This window comes from Dipteris shenzhenensis, chromosome 27 (assembly GCF_047967505.1).
Source record: "Dipteris shenzhenensis isolate YYH24624 ecotype China chromosome 27, Dip_SZ_1.0, whole genome shotgun sequence".
Classification (NCBI taxonomy): Eukaryota; Viridiplantae; Streptophyta; class Polypodiopsida; order Gleicheniales; family Dipteridaceae; genus Dipteris; species Dipteris shenzhenensis.
The window spans coordinates 29,915,713-29,931,308 of NC_141622.1; the positions used below are offsets into that span (position 1 = coordinate 29,915,713).

The window sequence follows — 15,596 nt, forward strand, 5'->3', positions numbered from 1 at the left end:
CACCCAAACTATGGGTCATTATCTCAATCACATGTTAAAAAGAACTAAGATGCATACATACTTGCAAATGTCTAGATATACATCCAAGTATTCACCATCCTATGCACTCCATCTATGGGCAAGTCATTCTCAAACTAACTTATGACCATCCAACTATCCCCATTAAAAATGCATCACGCAGAGCACAAAAAACAAAACACCGAGGGTGGGCAAACAACTACTCATCAAAAGAGCTACAAAAGCACTAAGGTTGAGGTTGAAAGTGCCACCTCAACCTTGCGGTGGACTTTGAGAAAAAAGGGGAGCTACTTCACTCCTTGAGGAAAACAATCCTCGATAAAAGCCACCTAGGAAGACCCCTATATGCTCCCCAAAATGGCCATCACAAATTATGTACAAAATCTCCCCAGTGTTTTTGCAAATACAAGCCAAAGTGTGTGAAGGCTCTAAGAGGCATCCAAAGCCTCTACGTACTGGCTCTCCAATATAATACTCGCCAAAGTCTCCCAAAGAATATCCAGTGAGGCATGTGCAAGACTATAGGGAAAGTGGGGAACATCATTCAAAGAACATGACTCAACTAAATGTCGTTAAATCAAAAGATCCTAAGAAGAGCCACGCCTCTCATAAGAAACCTAAGACCTCAAAAGAGAGAGCCAGCCACTAAACCCCAAGTCATGAAGACCGAGAAAGGAACAAAAATGGCCCCTTGAATCCACCACTCTAAGAAGCCCAACCTTTGCATAGTGCCCTCCAAAAAGGACCACTCCACCCTGTCATGCGGCTTATCAAATTCAAGAGAAGGATGACAAGAGGCTTTGACTCCTCTTCAATCAACAACCTCCCAGAAATTGAAGATGTTTTCTAGGATGCTATGCTCCTAAACAAAACCTGTTTGAGTATCGTGGATGATGTTTGTGAGGTGGGGTCGCACAATTGGAGGCTCAAGACCTTGGCTAAGATCTTATAAGCAGCATCCATTAGAGTGATAAATAAATCCATTTGAATCTATCTCCCCCCCCTTTGGAATCAAACAAATCCATCCTCGACTCTTGGAGTGAGGAAGGGAGCCTGAGTTGAAAATATCTTGAAGAGGGGTATGAGTGAGCTTTCAAAAGAAGCAAAATAAGGCTAGGGTCAATCCATCCTCCCCCAAGCACTTCCCTTTCACATGAGATCTACCTTGAGACCATCGATGGGAGAGAGCTCCACTAAAGGTTGACATCTCTATTTCACAAGCCATTTCCCAAAGGTATACGACCATGGCAATTTTGCAAAGTGAAGTTTTCCTATCATTCCTCCAAGGCATGTTAGGTCAATAAGGATCCAGCTTCAACACTTGAGGGATGAGAGTGGGCAAATTCACTTAGACTGGTAAGAGATTCTTGAAATATTAGTGTTTTTTTCAAGTTAAGGAGTTGCCCCCACATGTTCTCATTGCTCGGGAGGCTATCTAGGCCAATATAGCTTCGGTAGTCTCCCTAAGCATGAGCATGTAGGTGGAGGCATCTTTTATTGAAGAGGAGATCTCAGAGTTCCTCAAGGCCCTCCCGTGTGCACACTCAAGCTCGTGGAAACATGCCCTCAAAGAAGTGGATTCAACCATGCACCTGGGTGCCTCAAGCTTTTAAAAAGATAGCTCAACATTCTCACATTCTACTCCTCTCAAGTAATTTTGCTGCCTTTGCTCATTTCTGGCTCCCATTGTACCATATTCTACCTGTGCTACAAGCTTTCTAGCAATCATGTGGCCCAAACTCAGGTGGCACTATTCCAAAAGCATGTCCAATGGAAGGAAGGATGGTTTTGTGAGAGTGATCTCAACGGAAGCAAGAATGGAAGAAGGAGAGAGAGAGACAGAGAGCCACAAGTTTTGGTGGGTGCAAAACCTCCCTAATCTTCTTTTTCATTCATTTATATATGTGTTTGAGTATTGTACATAACTGGGGTAAAGGCACAGTGACCTTTAACCCCCACAACCTCCCACTTAAAGGACAATGTGCCTTTAAGGGAGAACAACCAGTGGGCATACTATCCAATGCCCATCAATACACGACAATACTCAAACCGTTGACTAGGTAGACTCTTCATCAGCATATCTGCAGGGTTATCATCTGTATGAACCTTGACAAGCTCTATGCGCTTGTCCTCAAGTACCTCCCTGATGAAATGGTAACCGACATCAATGTGTTTGGTCTTTGCATGAAAGACCGGATTCTGTGCTAGCTGAATAGCACTCATGGAATCACTATGCAATGTCGGTACACCTATATGAATCCCCAAATCTCCCACTAGCCGATCAAGCCATATAGCCTCCTTGCAACCCTCTGTGGCTGCAACATACTCAGCCTCTGTGGTAGACAAAGCAACGCACTTCTGTGTGCGAGACATCCACGACACTGCACCACCTGCAAAGGTGAACGCATAACCAGAAGTGGATCTCCTACTATCCACATGCCCTGCATAGTCTGAATCTATGTACCCAAGTACACGCATGTCTCCTTTACCAAAGCAGATGCACATCTCTAGAGACGATAGCCCATCTCTCCACTTTCACCATAACCCAGAAAGATGCATTTCCTAGACTTAGGATCTAGCTTCTTTCGAAGCTCTTTTGGCACATGTGCATATGCCTCACACCCAAATATACGCAAATGAGAGTAAGAGGGCTTCTTCCCACTCCATGCCTCTTCAGGAATACCACCATCCAAACTCTTACTAGGTGATCTATTGATCACATGCATTGCAGTCTTCATTGCCTCAGCCCAAAAACCACCAAAAAGACTTGCATTGGAAAGCATGCATTGCAACCTTTCTTGAATGGTACGGTTCATCTTTTCTGCAAAACTGGATTTTGCTATGGAGTACGAGGGGATGTGAGCTCCCTCTTAATCCCACGTGTATCATAGAAATGCTGAAAGTCATGAGAGAGATACTCTCCACCATTGTCAGTCCGTAGGCATTTAAGCGTTCTACCTGACTGATTCTCAACCAAGGCCAGCCATTTCTGAAATACCTGGAACACATCACTTTTCTGAGCTATAGCATAAGCCCACACTTTCCTAGTTGCATCATCAATGAATGTCACATAGTATTCAGCCCCGCCTAATGACCGTGTAGGCATGGGACCACATACGTCTGAATGCACCAAATCAAGCTTTTCAAACTCTTTCTTTCCCCTTCTTTTATGGGCTGATTTAGTCTGCTTCCCATAGAGACAATGCTCACAAAATTCAAAATCAGAGAAACTCAAATGCGGTACATAACCCAAATGGCATAAGAGTTTCATTCCATTCTGGCTCATGTGCCCCAACCTGTAATGCCACAAAGAAGTGCTTGGCTGCTCGGTTATTGCAACAACATGATCAAATACCCCTGATACATGTAAGGGATACAAAGTCCCACACTTGGCACCCCTGGCCAAAAGCATAGAGCCCTTTTGAATTTTCCGACTCTAAAAGCCAAAAGTGGTATGAAAACCAGCATCATCTAGCTGACCCACTGAAATAAGACTCTTGGTCAGCTTAGGCACATGTCTCACATGTTTCAAAACAAATGCAGACCCATTTGCAAAAGAAAACTTTATGTCACCTACTCCCACTATGTCACATGCATAGTCATTTCCAAGATGAACACAACCTGTCTTTCCACTGTCATAAGTGGAGAACCATTCCCTATGGGGAGTAACATGGAATGAAGCACTAGAATCCAAAATCCAATCCTGGGAATATGCATCATCTGAAGTGGCAAGCAACTCTGTAGATAAACTAGACATGAAGAGAACGTCATTGTCACTATCATGTGTGACTGCATTGATCTCCTCGATCTTCACTTTTCCTTTGTCCTCCCTTGGACTCTCTTCCTTTTGATTTGCACCCCAATTTGCATTCTTTTTCTTATCCTTTTGCTCTCTTTTTAGCCTCTTTTTAGCTTGTAGCAATCCTTTTTCATATGGCCCTTCTTGCCACGATGGTAACACTCAATGTTCCGTGCCCTGGATTTGCTACGAGACTTCCCTCTTTCTTGGGACTTCCCCCTGAACTGTGATCTGCCCCTTTGCACATTTAAGGCTGCATCCTGCTTGTTGCCATCCATAGACTTCCGTCTAATCTCCTCGGCCAACAAGATACCCACAACATCATCAAATTTCAGTACTCCACCAGGTGCAGAGTTACTGACAGCTGTACGGAAGGTATCCCATGAGGATGGCAATGAACATAAGAGAAATATTGCCTTAGTCTCCACATCAAAATTCATCTTCTGAGCCTGAAGCTGGCTGAAAATAATATTGAATTCATTCAAGTGAGAAGCAATGGAGACCCCTTCCTTCATCTGCAGCTCAAACAACCTCTTCATGAGGTAAACTTTATTAGAGGCAGTTTCCTTCTCATAAGTGGCACACAATTTCTTCCACAAATCTTCCATAGTCTGCTCATTTACTACTGTGAAATAAACTGACTTTGCAAGATGAAGTCTAATAGTAGACTTTGCTAATGCATCCAACTCATTCCAATCATCCTCAGACATCTTTGCAGGCTTAGCTTCAATCCCATCCAAGGGTTTAATGTGCTTCTTTTGAATAAGCACATCCCTTATTTGTTCTTTCTACAAAGAAAAGTTTGTCCCATCAAACTTTTTAATGCTGAAAAACTCCTTTTCAGACAAAATTTATCGTGAGTTGAGCCCATTTGGACATGTTCGCTAGGTGGTGTGGACTACTCAGTCCACACGTTCGCGTCTCATCAAGACCTAACTTGTGCACCCACTCCACTTGTGGCTAGGTTCACACCACTTGCTCGCGCCATCCTCCAAAAGGTGGTGTGAAGGGTTGTTGTCCTAGTTTGGGACGCGGGCTCAAGATTTGTGTCCACATGAAGGGTGCCCACTCCATGGCCACTGTGACATGATTGGCTCATTCCATCTCCTCCTACCGGGTTCACACCACCCGCCTGGCAGTGGAAGAGAAAAAGGGAAAAGATGTCTGGGTGGGTGTTGTAGTTCACACCAGCCTGTATCAGGTTTTATAAAAAATGCTCTCCAGGAACTTTGATTGGTGTAGTGGCAAGGAAGTCTTTTGTTGGACAGGATACTAGGGTCCAATCACTAGTAATTGTATCTCGCGCCTTTTGTTGGACGAACGCCCAAAGCGTGGGCGGGCTTTGTTACCCGGATGACTTTTTTAATGCGAGGCATCCGGGCCTTGCTCGCAAATTGGACCACGTAGGAGGACGCCCCTCCTCTCCACGTTTGAAGGGAGTCGGGACAGGTGGTGTGAACCGGCCCTGATGACGACACGCGGCAACGATCCTGGTACGAGCGCCGATGGTGTGAAGACAGCCTAATTGGCTCCCCCCAGGTTTGTGTGAACCCGAAGCCCACGACAGTATAAATTAAACTCGTGAGCTTTCGCATCGAGAGCGGGGAGACATGGATGAAGAGCAAATTGAGAAGGCTGTCCTCGCCTACCTCAAGAAGAAAGGATACCGCCAGGCAGAGCAAGCCTTTCACGAGGAGCACCTCAAGTCCACCGCTTCAGCCTCTAAGACTGACCCCGACGTTGCCAATCAAATTTTACACTACTCCAAGTAAGTTTTGATATCGATCATGTAGCTGCTAGAACTAAAATTTCTGCATTGTTGCTACTGGATAAGCACACAAAAATCCGAAAAGCTCAGGACCCAAAACGGTCCGTTTTGATTCTTCTCGAGCGCAAGTCACCAGATTTCAACGGAAAATCTGCATCCTTTGATGAGCGATACGCTCGGGATTTTTACAGGTCGGACAATGTTGCAATTCTATATAAAGAAGGTTACAGCAAGCTTCGAAATTGGGTCCATTCGTCTCTAGATTTGTACAAGGTCCGTGAATCATCCTCAAATTAGACAAGTTTGAAGACTTCAACAGAAGGAGCGGTTTTGTCGAGATAGCCTCTGGTTAATTACTGTAGCTAATTTTGAATTAGGGTCCTATTCCGACTTAGAATCAACAAGAAGGATCGATATAAGTGTTTTTGGCCTGCCCTGGAGGAAAGGCTATAGTGATGAGCCCGTTTTGTTGAAGATGACAAAAATTCTATTTTTGCCTTGTTTGCGTGTCAATATGGCATTTGATTGTTACTCCCCCTTTCTCTCCCTCTTCTCCTTCTTCTTGGTTGCTATTTTTGTCCCCACCCTTTTCTCTCTCTCTCTTCTATGTGGTAAACTTGTCTTAAGCCTAAGAAATTCTACCAACACAAGTGCTTCAGCAATGATCCATGAAAGACATTGTGAATTTTGCAAGCGGATGTAACAGCGCTACATTATTCCATAGATTAGCTGTTCAACTACATCGAATTATCTTATGCGGGTGCAGAAGCCCCAGCACCTAAAAAGACTTTAGAACAACAAAAACTCTAAATTTGTACGATTGGATATATTCTAGTCTTACAAAGGTATATATTATTCCACGGAATTCATTTCTATTTTATCTCATAATGTTATTTTACGATGGATGACATGAAATGAAACATCACATGCCAAGCATAGGGCTCTGGTCTCTCTACCTTTCTTTGGTTCCCCTAGGGAGGATAGGGGTTTCCTTCCCTCCAGTTACGGATGTTTAGGATTAGTATTGGAGTCCCCCCAATCCGCTATGTTGGTAATCAAGGTTTGCCTGGTATTATAGGATGAGGAGTGCCTTCCTTTAGAGATCTTGTTGGAGACTTTGGGAGGAGGCAGTTTTGCCCGAGGGTGGAGGTGGAAGGTCTACCTGTTCAATGTGTGCGCTATAGTTCGGCCATGTGGCCAAGGCTTGCCATTGCTTCGTATCCTACAGAAACGGGACCCTCCCTATCACACAGGCTCCTGCTTGGGCGTCCACCCCTTCAGGCAGGGCTTGGATCAAGGTTCAAGGCAAAAAGAAGACTAGATATGCACCAATGAATGTGAGGAGGTGAGCCCAGAGGCCTGACTACGGCTCTCATGGAGGAACTCTCCTGCAAGTCCCCTCTAGGGCTGGAGACTAGCGTGGTTTCTTGAAGTGGTGCACTGGGTCCAGATCTCCATCCTCAGAGCTATGTACGTTATCAAGAGGTATATTGTTTGGGCGTAGTGGGATAGTGTCCTAGCCTGGCCCATGGGGACTTGGAGCGGATTAGTCCTAGCACTTGGATGCATGTGGGAAGCAGTACAATGGATATAGGAGATTGAGATAACTATATTAAAGGCTTGGGGAGAGGGCCTATGCGATGTAGATGAGGATCCCCTTAGTGCTCTGGACGGGACAATTCTCGTGAACGTCCTCATTGGTGTTCTACAATACAGCTTTTGATGCGGCCCTTCAATTAGAGCTTCCAGCCATTGACTGGGACCCTTTGGATAAGAAGCTGCTTGATTTGTTAACAGTGAGATATGGTTATAGTCATGGAGAGGTTAGGCAATTGCTGGGCCATCGACATTCTGCAAGAGGAGTATGCAACTTTTGTTGTGGGAGGGCTGCCGCCTCAGAGAGGTGGAGTGTTGCCTTGGGAGAGTGGTTTTGGCCTGCCTAGATAGGGCAGATTGCAAGGACTGTGCATGTACCCTTCTTTACATAAACTACTTGTATTGGCAGAAAGCTTCAAGTAGCGGCCTCCTCTTCAATGACCCTTCAGATGTCAGAGTAGATCTCTTAAGCATATCTTTTGGGCTCTTATACCATGTCTTGGATAATAAGCCATGCTTTTGCTGCAGACAAATCTCTGCAGCGGAATGATTATACCCATGGATCACACTATCCTTTGATCACACTGAAACATGTGCATACAAGTAGATCGACACATTTCCTAGTCTGGAGTACTACTCAGCAATATAGGCAGCAAAAACAACTTCGTCGCCTTGCTCCACAATGCGTGGACAGGGCACATCAAAACTCTTACAAGATAATCTCAGCACGCCTTGGGACTGTGCAGCCTGTGCTATACTCGACCAAAACTGAGCCTCATTGCTCCTAGTGCTCCATCGTAGCTGCGTCCTCCTGCGGCCTCAGTGGCATGTGGTGGTTGGAGGAGTGCTGGTTGCATTTCCCCCCTCCAAGTAGGCCGATTGGGCCAATGAACAGGCCAACTGGAACCCTGGAGGCCAACCCAGATGACCGACTCCCTTCCTCAAATGGCTGAACCTGTCAGGCATCCCAGGTGGCTTCTACAGTTCTGTGGGTTCTTTTACTAGCCCTTCCAGGTGCTAGGGCCTTGACTTTCCTGCCCCTGGGCCATATCTGCTGGTCACATGGGAGCCAGAGTCATGGTAGATCTGCTGCCAACATGCAGCCTAACCTGCTGCCTACATGGCAGCCATTGTGCTGCTCTTGTAGCAGCAGCCACAAAGTTCCCCTTGTAGCAGCTCTATAACTGCCCACATGGCAGCCTATGAATTCCACAATTGGTTGGCCATATGCATGGCGGCCCAAGGCTAACCTTATTGCAGGTGTCACGCCCCCTTGCCTCCTGGGTTCACATTTGGGGCATTTTCTGACACCAATAACGAGCTATCCATATTAGAGAAATCGGATCGGCCAACCCCTACACAGCAGAATAAACCGTCTCTAGGTCTCACAACAAAAAACTTCAAACGGCAAGTCACTGTGTGTGCTTGTATGTAGAGAGAGAGCACTTCAGATGAAGTGATTACACGCCAAACTTGTTCACATATAGGTAACAGATTGAAGTACAAAACCTTGTCAAATCTTACCATCACCTGCAGCAAACAATTGCTGAGGTAGGGCACCAGGCTCAGACTCTGTTTGCTGCTCCTACTGTGGTAGAACTCTCCTAGATCACCGCGTGTTTCCTTCAGGCTTCAGTGACTGACCTAGGTGAGCCTGCTGCTCATCTTCTTTGGATCCTCCTGAGCACCACATTGTGGCTCTTCTACAGCATGTAGATCTGCCTCGCTGTGCACCTGGACTGTCCAAAGACTCCTTTCAACCAACTCTGAGAGCCTCTACTGCTGCACTCATCCTCTCCTCTGGTCTCCAACAGGTCACTGATCATTCCCTCCATGTTCAGAGTGGGAGCCAGAATGTCGTCAGACGCAGAGCTGTGACCAGGAGAGAGCGTAGGACGGCACCCACTGGGGGTCGCCAGCACTCCATATCTGATTTCATGCTATCACTCCCTCACTACTGACGAGGGGAGGGGCCACGTTGTCCTATAGCACACTTAATTCTGTCTTGCGACGGTAGTTGAGGATGGTTTTTCTGTAGATGATTACTATTATTGTTTGATGTGACTGTATGATACAGTTTTCTGTCTGTATGGGTGTGGATACTCGGTTAGTAGCTCCACCCGTCTAGCTGGATTTGTATCAGGTTTTTTCATAGTCTCATAGACCCATCGGTTTTCCGAAGACTTTAATATTTTAGCAGCACCGCCCCCCCCCCCCCCCCCCTTTCCCAACCTCGCCATACTGTTGCGTAGCCCTGCCTAGCTGTTCTGCCTCCCACCCTGCTTTCATGCTGCCGGGCTCTTGCTGCAGGGCCTTGTGGCTGTCGCAAAGCCTCCTTGGCTGTGCGCCAGGCTATACAGCTGCTACGCACAGCCCCTAGCTTGGCCTATTGCCAAACGTGGCTGATCGGAGCAGCTCTATAGACCCAGGCCCCGCCTAAGGCCCCCCGACAGAGAACTGCCAGAGAACCATAGTGAAGCAATAGGCACAGGGGTCCCCTGACTGCTCCAGGCCACCTCTTCAGGCCATCTTAGGCCTTATAACTCTGGTGCTCAATTCTTCAGCACATCCCAGGCTTGCAAACCTGCAAAATAGAGACCAGTCCATTACCAGATCAAGATTCCAACCAAGAAAGGTTATAGAGAGATATGTAAGTCACACTTGCTGCATATTTTTATGTAACTAGCAGTGATTTACAGGACTATTTTGCACAATGCCTACACGCATGGCAGCCCTCTGGGACACCTCATAAACTCACAGCTGATGTGCTTGCCTGCCTCAACAAAATATGCCTTGTACTGATTGAAAAGTTGATAGTTTGGAGGCTACAAATGTGGCTCTACTAGCTGAGAAAGCTGATGTGGACAAATAGGTGCTGATTGGTCACACGTTGGCCAAGATTTACAGGTCGGTCCTAGAGAGAGATCAGCTCCTACACAAAGATGCATGGGTAGCGAGTACTGGGGCAGGCTGGTTTTAGGAGACAACATTCCACTTTGGATCATATCTTCGCTCTGCGGGCAATCATTGAGGAGGCACGATTGCGATCCCAGAAAGTCTACAGTTGTGTTGTAGGCTTTTGGAAGGCCTTCGACATTTTCCCACAATCTCGTATGATCAGACGATTATAGGAGATGTGGATCCCGAATGGTATAATTTGGGGGGTGATGAGCCTGTATGAGTCAGTTAGAGGGAGAGTGTGTGGAGGCTTGTCAGGTTGGGTCAAGAGTACGATGGGGGTGAAGCAGGGATGCCCCCTTTCTCCAAGACTGTTTGGGCTACATATTGATGAGATCACGACATTCATCGAGACCACCTAGGAGGTGAGGGATTGCGGCTGGCCCATTTGATGATACAGATATTATTGTATGCAGATGGCAATAGTCCTCCTATCCTCCTCAATAGCAGGGTTATAGAGACACCTAGATGCCGTAGAGGTGTTTTGCAAAGAGAGATCTGACGGTTAACCTTGGCAAGACCAAGGTTATGATTTTTAACATGACCAAAGCATGCACGATAGAGGTCCAGCCCATCTCTGCTGTACTCAGAGGAGACCGATCGACCTAAGGTGTCACCCTTGCTGTGGCCCATCATATACAGAGATCTCGGAGACCACGCCCCTCGAGAGATAGCTCGATAGCTACAGATATGTGGCATCTTTGCGTCTCATTGGAGGGATACCATGACTCTTGGATATGTCTTCGGCTTTCGCACCACCTACCGGAGTTTCTTGACAATTTGTGCAAGTGTTTTTGAGTTTTTGAGATCATTAGTTTAGCTTAGCACTCAGCAAGGGCCTTAGCGAGTTCTTTGCTTTAGCCCATGGCAGCTTGTACAAGCTTTTCTGCCGATTGTATTGTCTCATAGGCCCACGAGACCTCTCTTAGACGTTAATACAGCTCTTTCTCTCTCTCTCTCTCTCCCTCTCTCTCTCTCTCTCTCTCTTTCTCTCTCTCTCTCTCTCTCCGTTGCCTCCAGGTCATTGCTGTTGTCCCTAGCTGCGCTGCCTGTTCGTGAAGCAAACCATAGCCACCGCCAGGGTTGCGCAGGTGGGTCCGATAGTTCCCCGTCTGCATAGGGTCCCTGGCTTTGTGTATTGGCACAATAGTGGTGGTACTCCAAAAGGTGGAAAACGGTGACACAACCCGGTTGAACAAGTGTGCTTGATTGGGGCTAGGAACTCCTGTCCATGTGCAAAGTGCTTAGTCCGGAGGCCTTTGTGGTCCTGCGCTCTCCGATTGTGTAGACGGCGAAGTGCAGCCCGTACATTAGGTGTGGTGAACAGATGACAAGTGGTGGGCCTAGGCGTGGAGGACATATTTGGCGGTGTTTGCATCTGGCCATCATAGAGGGAGCATGCATATGTGTGCCACACATCTGGGTCAGAGATGGGGATAGGTGGCTTTCCCAAGATTTATGGATCAGTTCTAGAGAGGGACCTCAGTAGTCATACGGAGGCTCGGGGGCAGCAATCACTAGGACAGGAAGGATTCTGGAGACAACACTCTACCCTAGATCACATCTTCACTCGGAGGAGGAGGCGAGGTCTAGACACCAGAAAGTCTACACATGCTTTGTAGACTTTCGGAAGGCTTTTGACAGTGTCCCACGATCGCGCATGATCAGGAGGTTACAGGAGCTGCAGATTTCAGAGACACTGATATTGGGTGTGATGAGCCTATATGAGTCCGTTAGAGGCAGGGTTCGTGCCCCAGGTGGCCTATTAGATTGGGTTGAGAGTACGATAGGATTGAAGCAGGGTTGCCCCTTCTCATCAACTCTCTTCAGGCTGTACATTGATGAGAGCACCTCTTTCATAGGCCGCCTAGGTGCAAGGGATCACTATTGACCGATCTCATGATATAGATATTGCTGTACGCTGATGACATAGCCCTTATCTCATCCTCAGTGGAGGGGCTGCAAAGACACTTGGAGGCCCTAGAGATGTTCTGTAGAGAGAGAGAAATCTGACAGTCAACCTTGGGAAAAGACCAACCTCACGTGCAGTAATCCGACGACTCAGTTTCACCTATCGACCCGAGCAAGTGGAGATAGTGCAGTCCTACACGTATTTGGGAGTAGTCTTCACAGGACCCCTTTTCACTATGTCACATGCAGCCCAGGGACGACTCACATGGGGACCGGGTGCTCTAGCCCAATTGGAGAGACAGTGTTTCCAGGCACACTTTTAGGATCCACCGACGAAGTGCTGGCTTTTTGATATGCTAGTGCGACCGACTGCCATGTATGCAACACCCTTCTGGGGATGTGATCTACCGATAGCAGTGTGGAAGAGATTTGAGTGGCTACAGGTGACAATGGAATCTAGGATGATTCGGAGCAAGCCCTTAATCTCGCATGAGATAGTATAGGCAGAGTTCGCCATGACACCACTACAAGTTGATGCCATCTTTCAGACAGTGACTTTCATCCATAGAGTCTGGGACTAACCTCATTGGAGACTACCGAGGTTGGCTCTGGAGTCATCTAGACGACAAGCTAAGGGTGGGGTGGACACATGGTATGCACGTATATCCACATGGTTTGCCAGACATGGGATTCAGATGGACAAGTTGCTCTCCTTTCAGTATAGTTTGGATGCACCCCTTGAGTTGGTCCCGCGAGATGAGATTAACCGTATCATACGGTTAGATCTTCTCCACATGTCTCGGGCTTGGGGGGAGATTAGGAGCTCCCCACCAAGACACAGTTCTAGCGTGACCATTTCGTGAATGTCTCAGAGGAGGGATTCATCGTCAGACCCCTATATCTTGAGGACATAAGAGTCTTACATGCACTGAGGATGGCCATTGGGCAGATGCGGGCTTCATCCCATCAGTTGAGGATTGAGATAGAGAGAGCAACACCTAGAGAGCAGCGGACCTGCACGCTTTGCACACTGGGAGTGGTTGAGACAGAGGAACACTTTCTTTGCGCTTGCCCAGCCTACTATGAGATCTGGGGACGATACCATAGTCTCTATCAAGATGGGAGTGGCTTCGGCCCACTATCACGATTGCTCCACTTCCATGACCAGGTCTGCATTGGGCTCTATTTGCTTGAGATGCGCCGACACAGGGAGACCCTGCTATGACAGATCAGAGAGCAGCAGGAGGTGATTACACCACAGGATGCAGAGGCTGACCACACACAGCGGCACGTCACAGATTTTTATGCATTCGAGTGAGCTCCAGGACACAGTGGGGGGGAGGAGGAGGAGCTAGCTGCTATGTGGGTAGTCTGGATTACCGAGAGAGGATTGCAGAGGCCATCCACGACACGGAGAGCGCCTAGAGCACACTCGATTGAGGTTTCCTCAGAGGGAACCGCCTGAGATGAGGGGTCACTTCGAACATAACTCAGCGGGTTCAGAGATCGAGGAGACCACGTCCCCCTTTGACACCGCAGCATGAGACAGCTAGACAGACTCAGATTTGAGACATTTTCACCGCTCATAGATGAGCCAACACAGTGCCGGGTTTCGGTTTTTGAGTTTTCAGTTCCAGTTCCAGTTCTCATCCTGCTCCGAGATAGCATATAGCACATGGTATGATATGTTATGATATATTTTTGTACTTGATTTTGCTTGAGCCATTGAGCTCTTTTTATTTCGGCATAGTACTCAACAAAGGGTCTTAGTGTGCTCTTTGCCTCAGCCCGTTGTGGCCTGTATGAGTTTTCCCCTTTTGGTTTCACTTTGTCCCATAGGCCCGCGAGGCCTCCCGTGGAGGTTAAGATATCTTTCTTTTCTTTCTTTCTCTCTTTGAGCTGCACAGACATGTATATCTCATGATGTGCACACCACTTGACATGAAAGCACATACATGCATATTGTTTTGATAGCTATGTATCTTGCTTGGTCCCATAGATCATGTTTTAAGTCTTTATTCGTATTTCGATGCATTTATGAATGATAAAAGGGTTCACATTCATTGAGAAAAGAATGGCTTATAAAGTCTTTCTATCTAGAATGTAAAAATTTAGAATGTTTGCATTTTACATTATTGTAGGCATTGTGGAGCTTTGTGCAATATTGTGTTTGTGGTCATCACAATGGTTTCATTTGGATCCATTCGTTTTCTAGCACATGTAGATCATATGCTTTTACAATTTGGACCTTCTTGATCACCCAAGTGATTATAATAATGATGTGTGAATTTCATTCTTCACGCTATAAATTTGTGTAGAAACTGCAGTTGTGTTGTATGAAATGCTTGCAGTGAAGGGCTAATGTCTTCATGTATAAACAGAATGAACTTCTCCGAATTTTGTATCCGGTCTTTATCCATTGCTTCATGGATTTGGTGGCAAAGGGGTTTCCCCAAGAAGGTAATAACTTTCCTATCGAGAGGAAAATAGACTTGTTTTGTTTTGTAGTTGCTAATTTAGTTTTAGGTTCTTATCTAATCAAGCTTGGGGTTTTTGCTACAGCTAGGAACTTTTTCCAAAGCTTCAGAGATGATCACGAAGCACTACATCTACGTGATTTACAAAGATTGGAAGGAGTTTTATCATCAGAACATCTCCATGTAAGTTTACTATGAATGTGTCTCTAAATTGTAGTTGTCAAAGAGAACCTTCCTAAAGAATTTTTTAAATATAAATAACAAAGAAGAGGACATACGTCTTGTTTCTCCCTTTTTCACCTGTCACATAAGAGGGGGCTTGCCAATGCCTTGAGTCTATGGCACCAAGATTTAGTGGAAGCCTTTTTCATCTTCAATTGCTACCTGTCCTATTGTGAAGATTGTGTGGGTCCATTGCTTTAAATACGTGGTCGGAGTTTAGCATGTTTATAGTCATGCATGGTACACATACATATAAAATATAGATATTAAGATAAACCTAGAATATGGTATAGACATGTCACATAAACATATATGTAGCAAGAACGTACGCATGAGTTTAATTGCGACTGTGAGCATGGTCAAGAAGGTGGAGATGGGGACAAGGATGGACATGATCGACATTGACAAATAGAGCTGTAGACAAATAGTTTAAGCATTTTAGTGGATTTGCCTCGATGTATGTTTTGTTGTATGAATGGGCATGAGTCTTGACCTCCTGATTCTTTTGTCCAAGTTGTACCCTGTTGATATTGTGAAAGTTCCTATCAACTATCTTTTTCTAAGCTTTTGTGCTAAAAAATGCTCATTTGAGAGAGACGCAAATTTAGTACTCTAGCTTCCATAGCGAGTTGTAGCATGAAGTGAATGTGGATTGCTTCTGGTGTTGTTCCCTGGATATTGAGTAGTGCGGTATGAACACCCCTTGGGGTACTTTTTACCTCCAATCAGGAAGGGTTTTCCCTTTAGGGTTAGGCCTTTATGCTAAAGGCATATAACCTCTTTTTGGAGTTCTACTTTGTTTGCAAAGCAGTTCAGTTTTCTTGGCTCTTCACAACTGTTTACCCCT

At 46.2% G+C, this 15,596-nt stretch overlaps 1 protein-coding gene across 1 annotated transcript in view; it reads left to right on the forward strand.

The window, feature by feature from the left end:
- Nucleotides 1-5,373: 5,373 nt before the first annotated feature.
- The window catches only part of TAF5 (TBP-associated factor 5), a 123,767-nt gene continuing 113,544 nt past the window's right edge, over nucleotides 5,374-15,596 (forward strand). Inside the window, exons 1-4 of the mRNA XM_087398292.1 lie at nucleotides 5,374-5,585; nucleotides 5,777-5,858; nucleotides 14,432-14,510; nucleotides 14,613-14,710. Coding sequence (XP_087254418.1) covers nucleotides 5,428-5,585; nucleotides 5,777-5,858; nucleotides 14,432-14,510; nucleotides 14,613-14,710 — 417 coding nt within the window. The 5' untranslated portion in view covers nucleotides 5,374-5,427. The remainder of the gene's footprint in view (nucleotides 5,586-5,776; nucleotides 5,859-14,431; nucleotides 14,511-14,612; nucleotides 14,711-15,596) is intronic.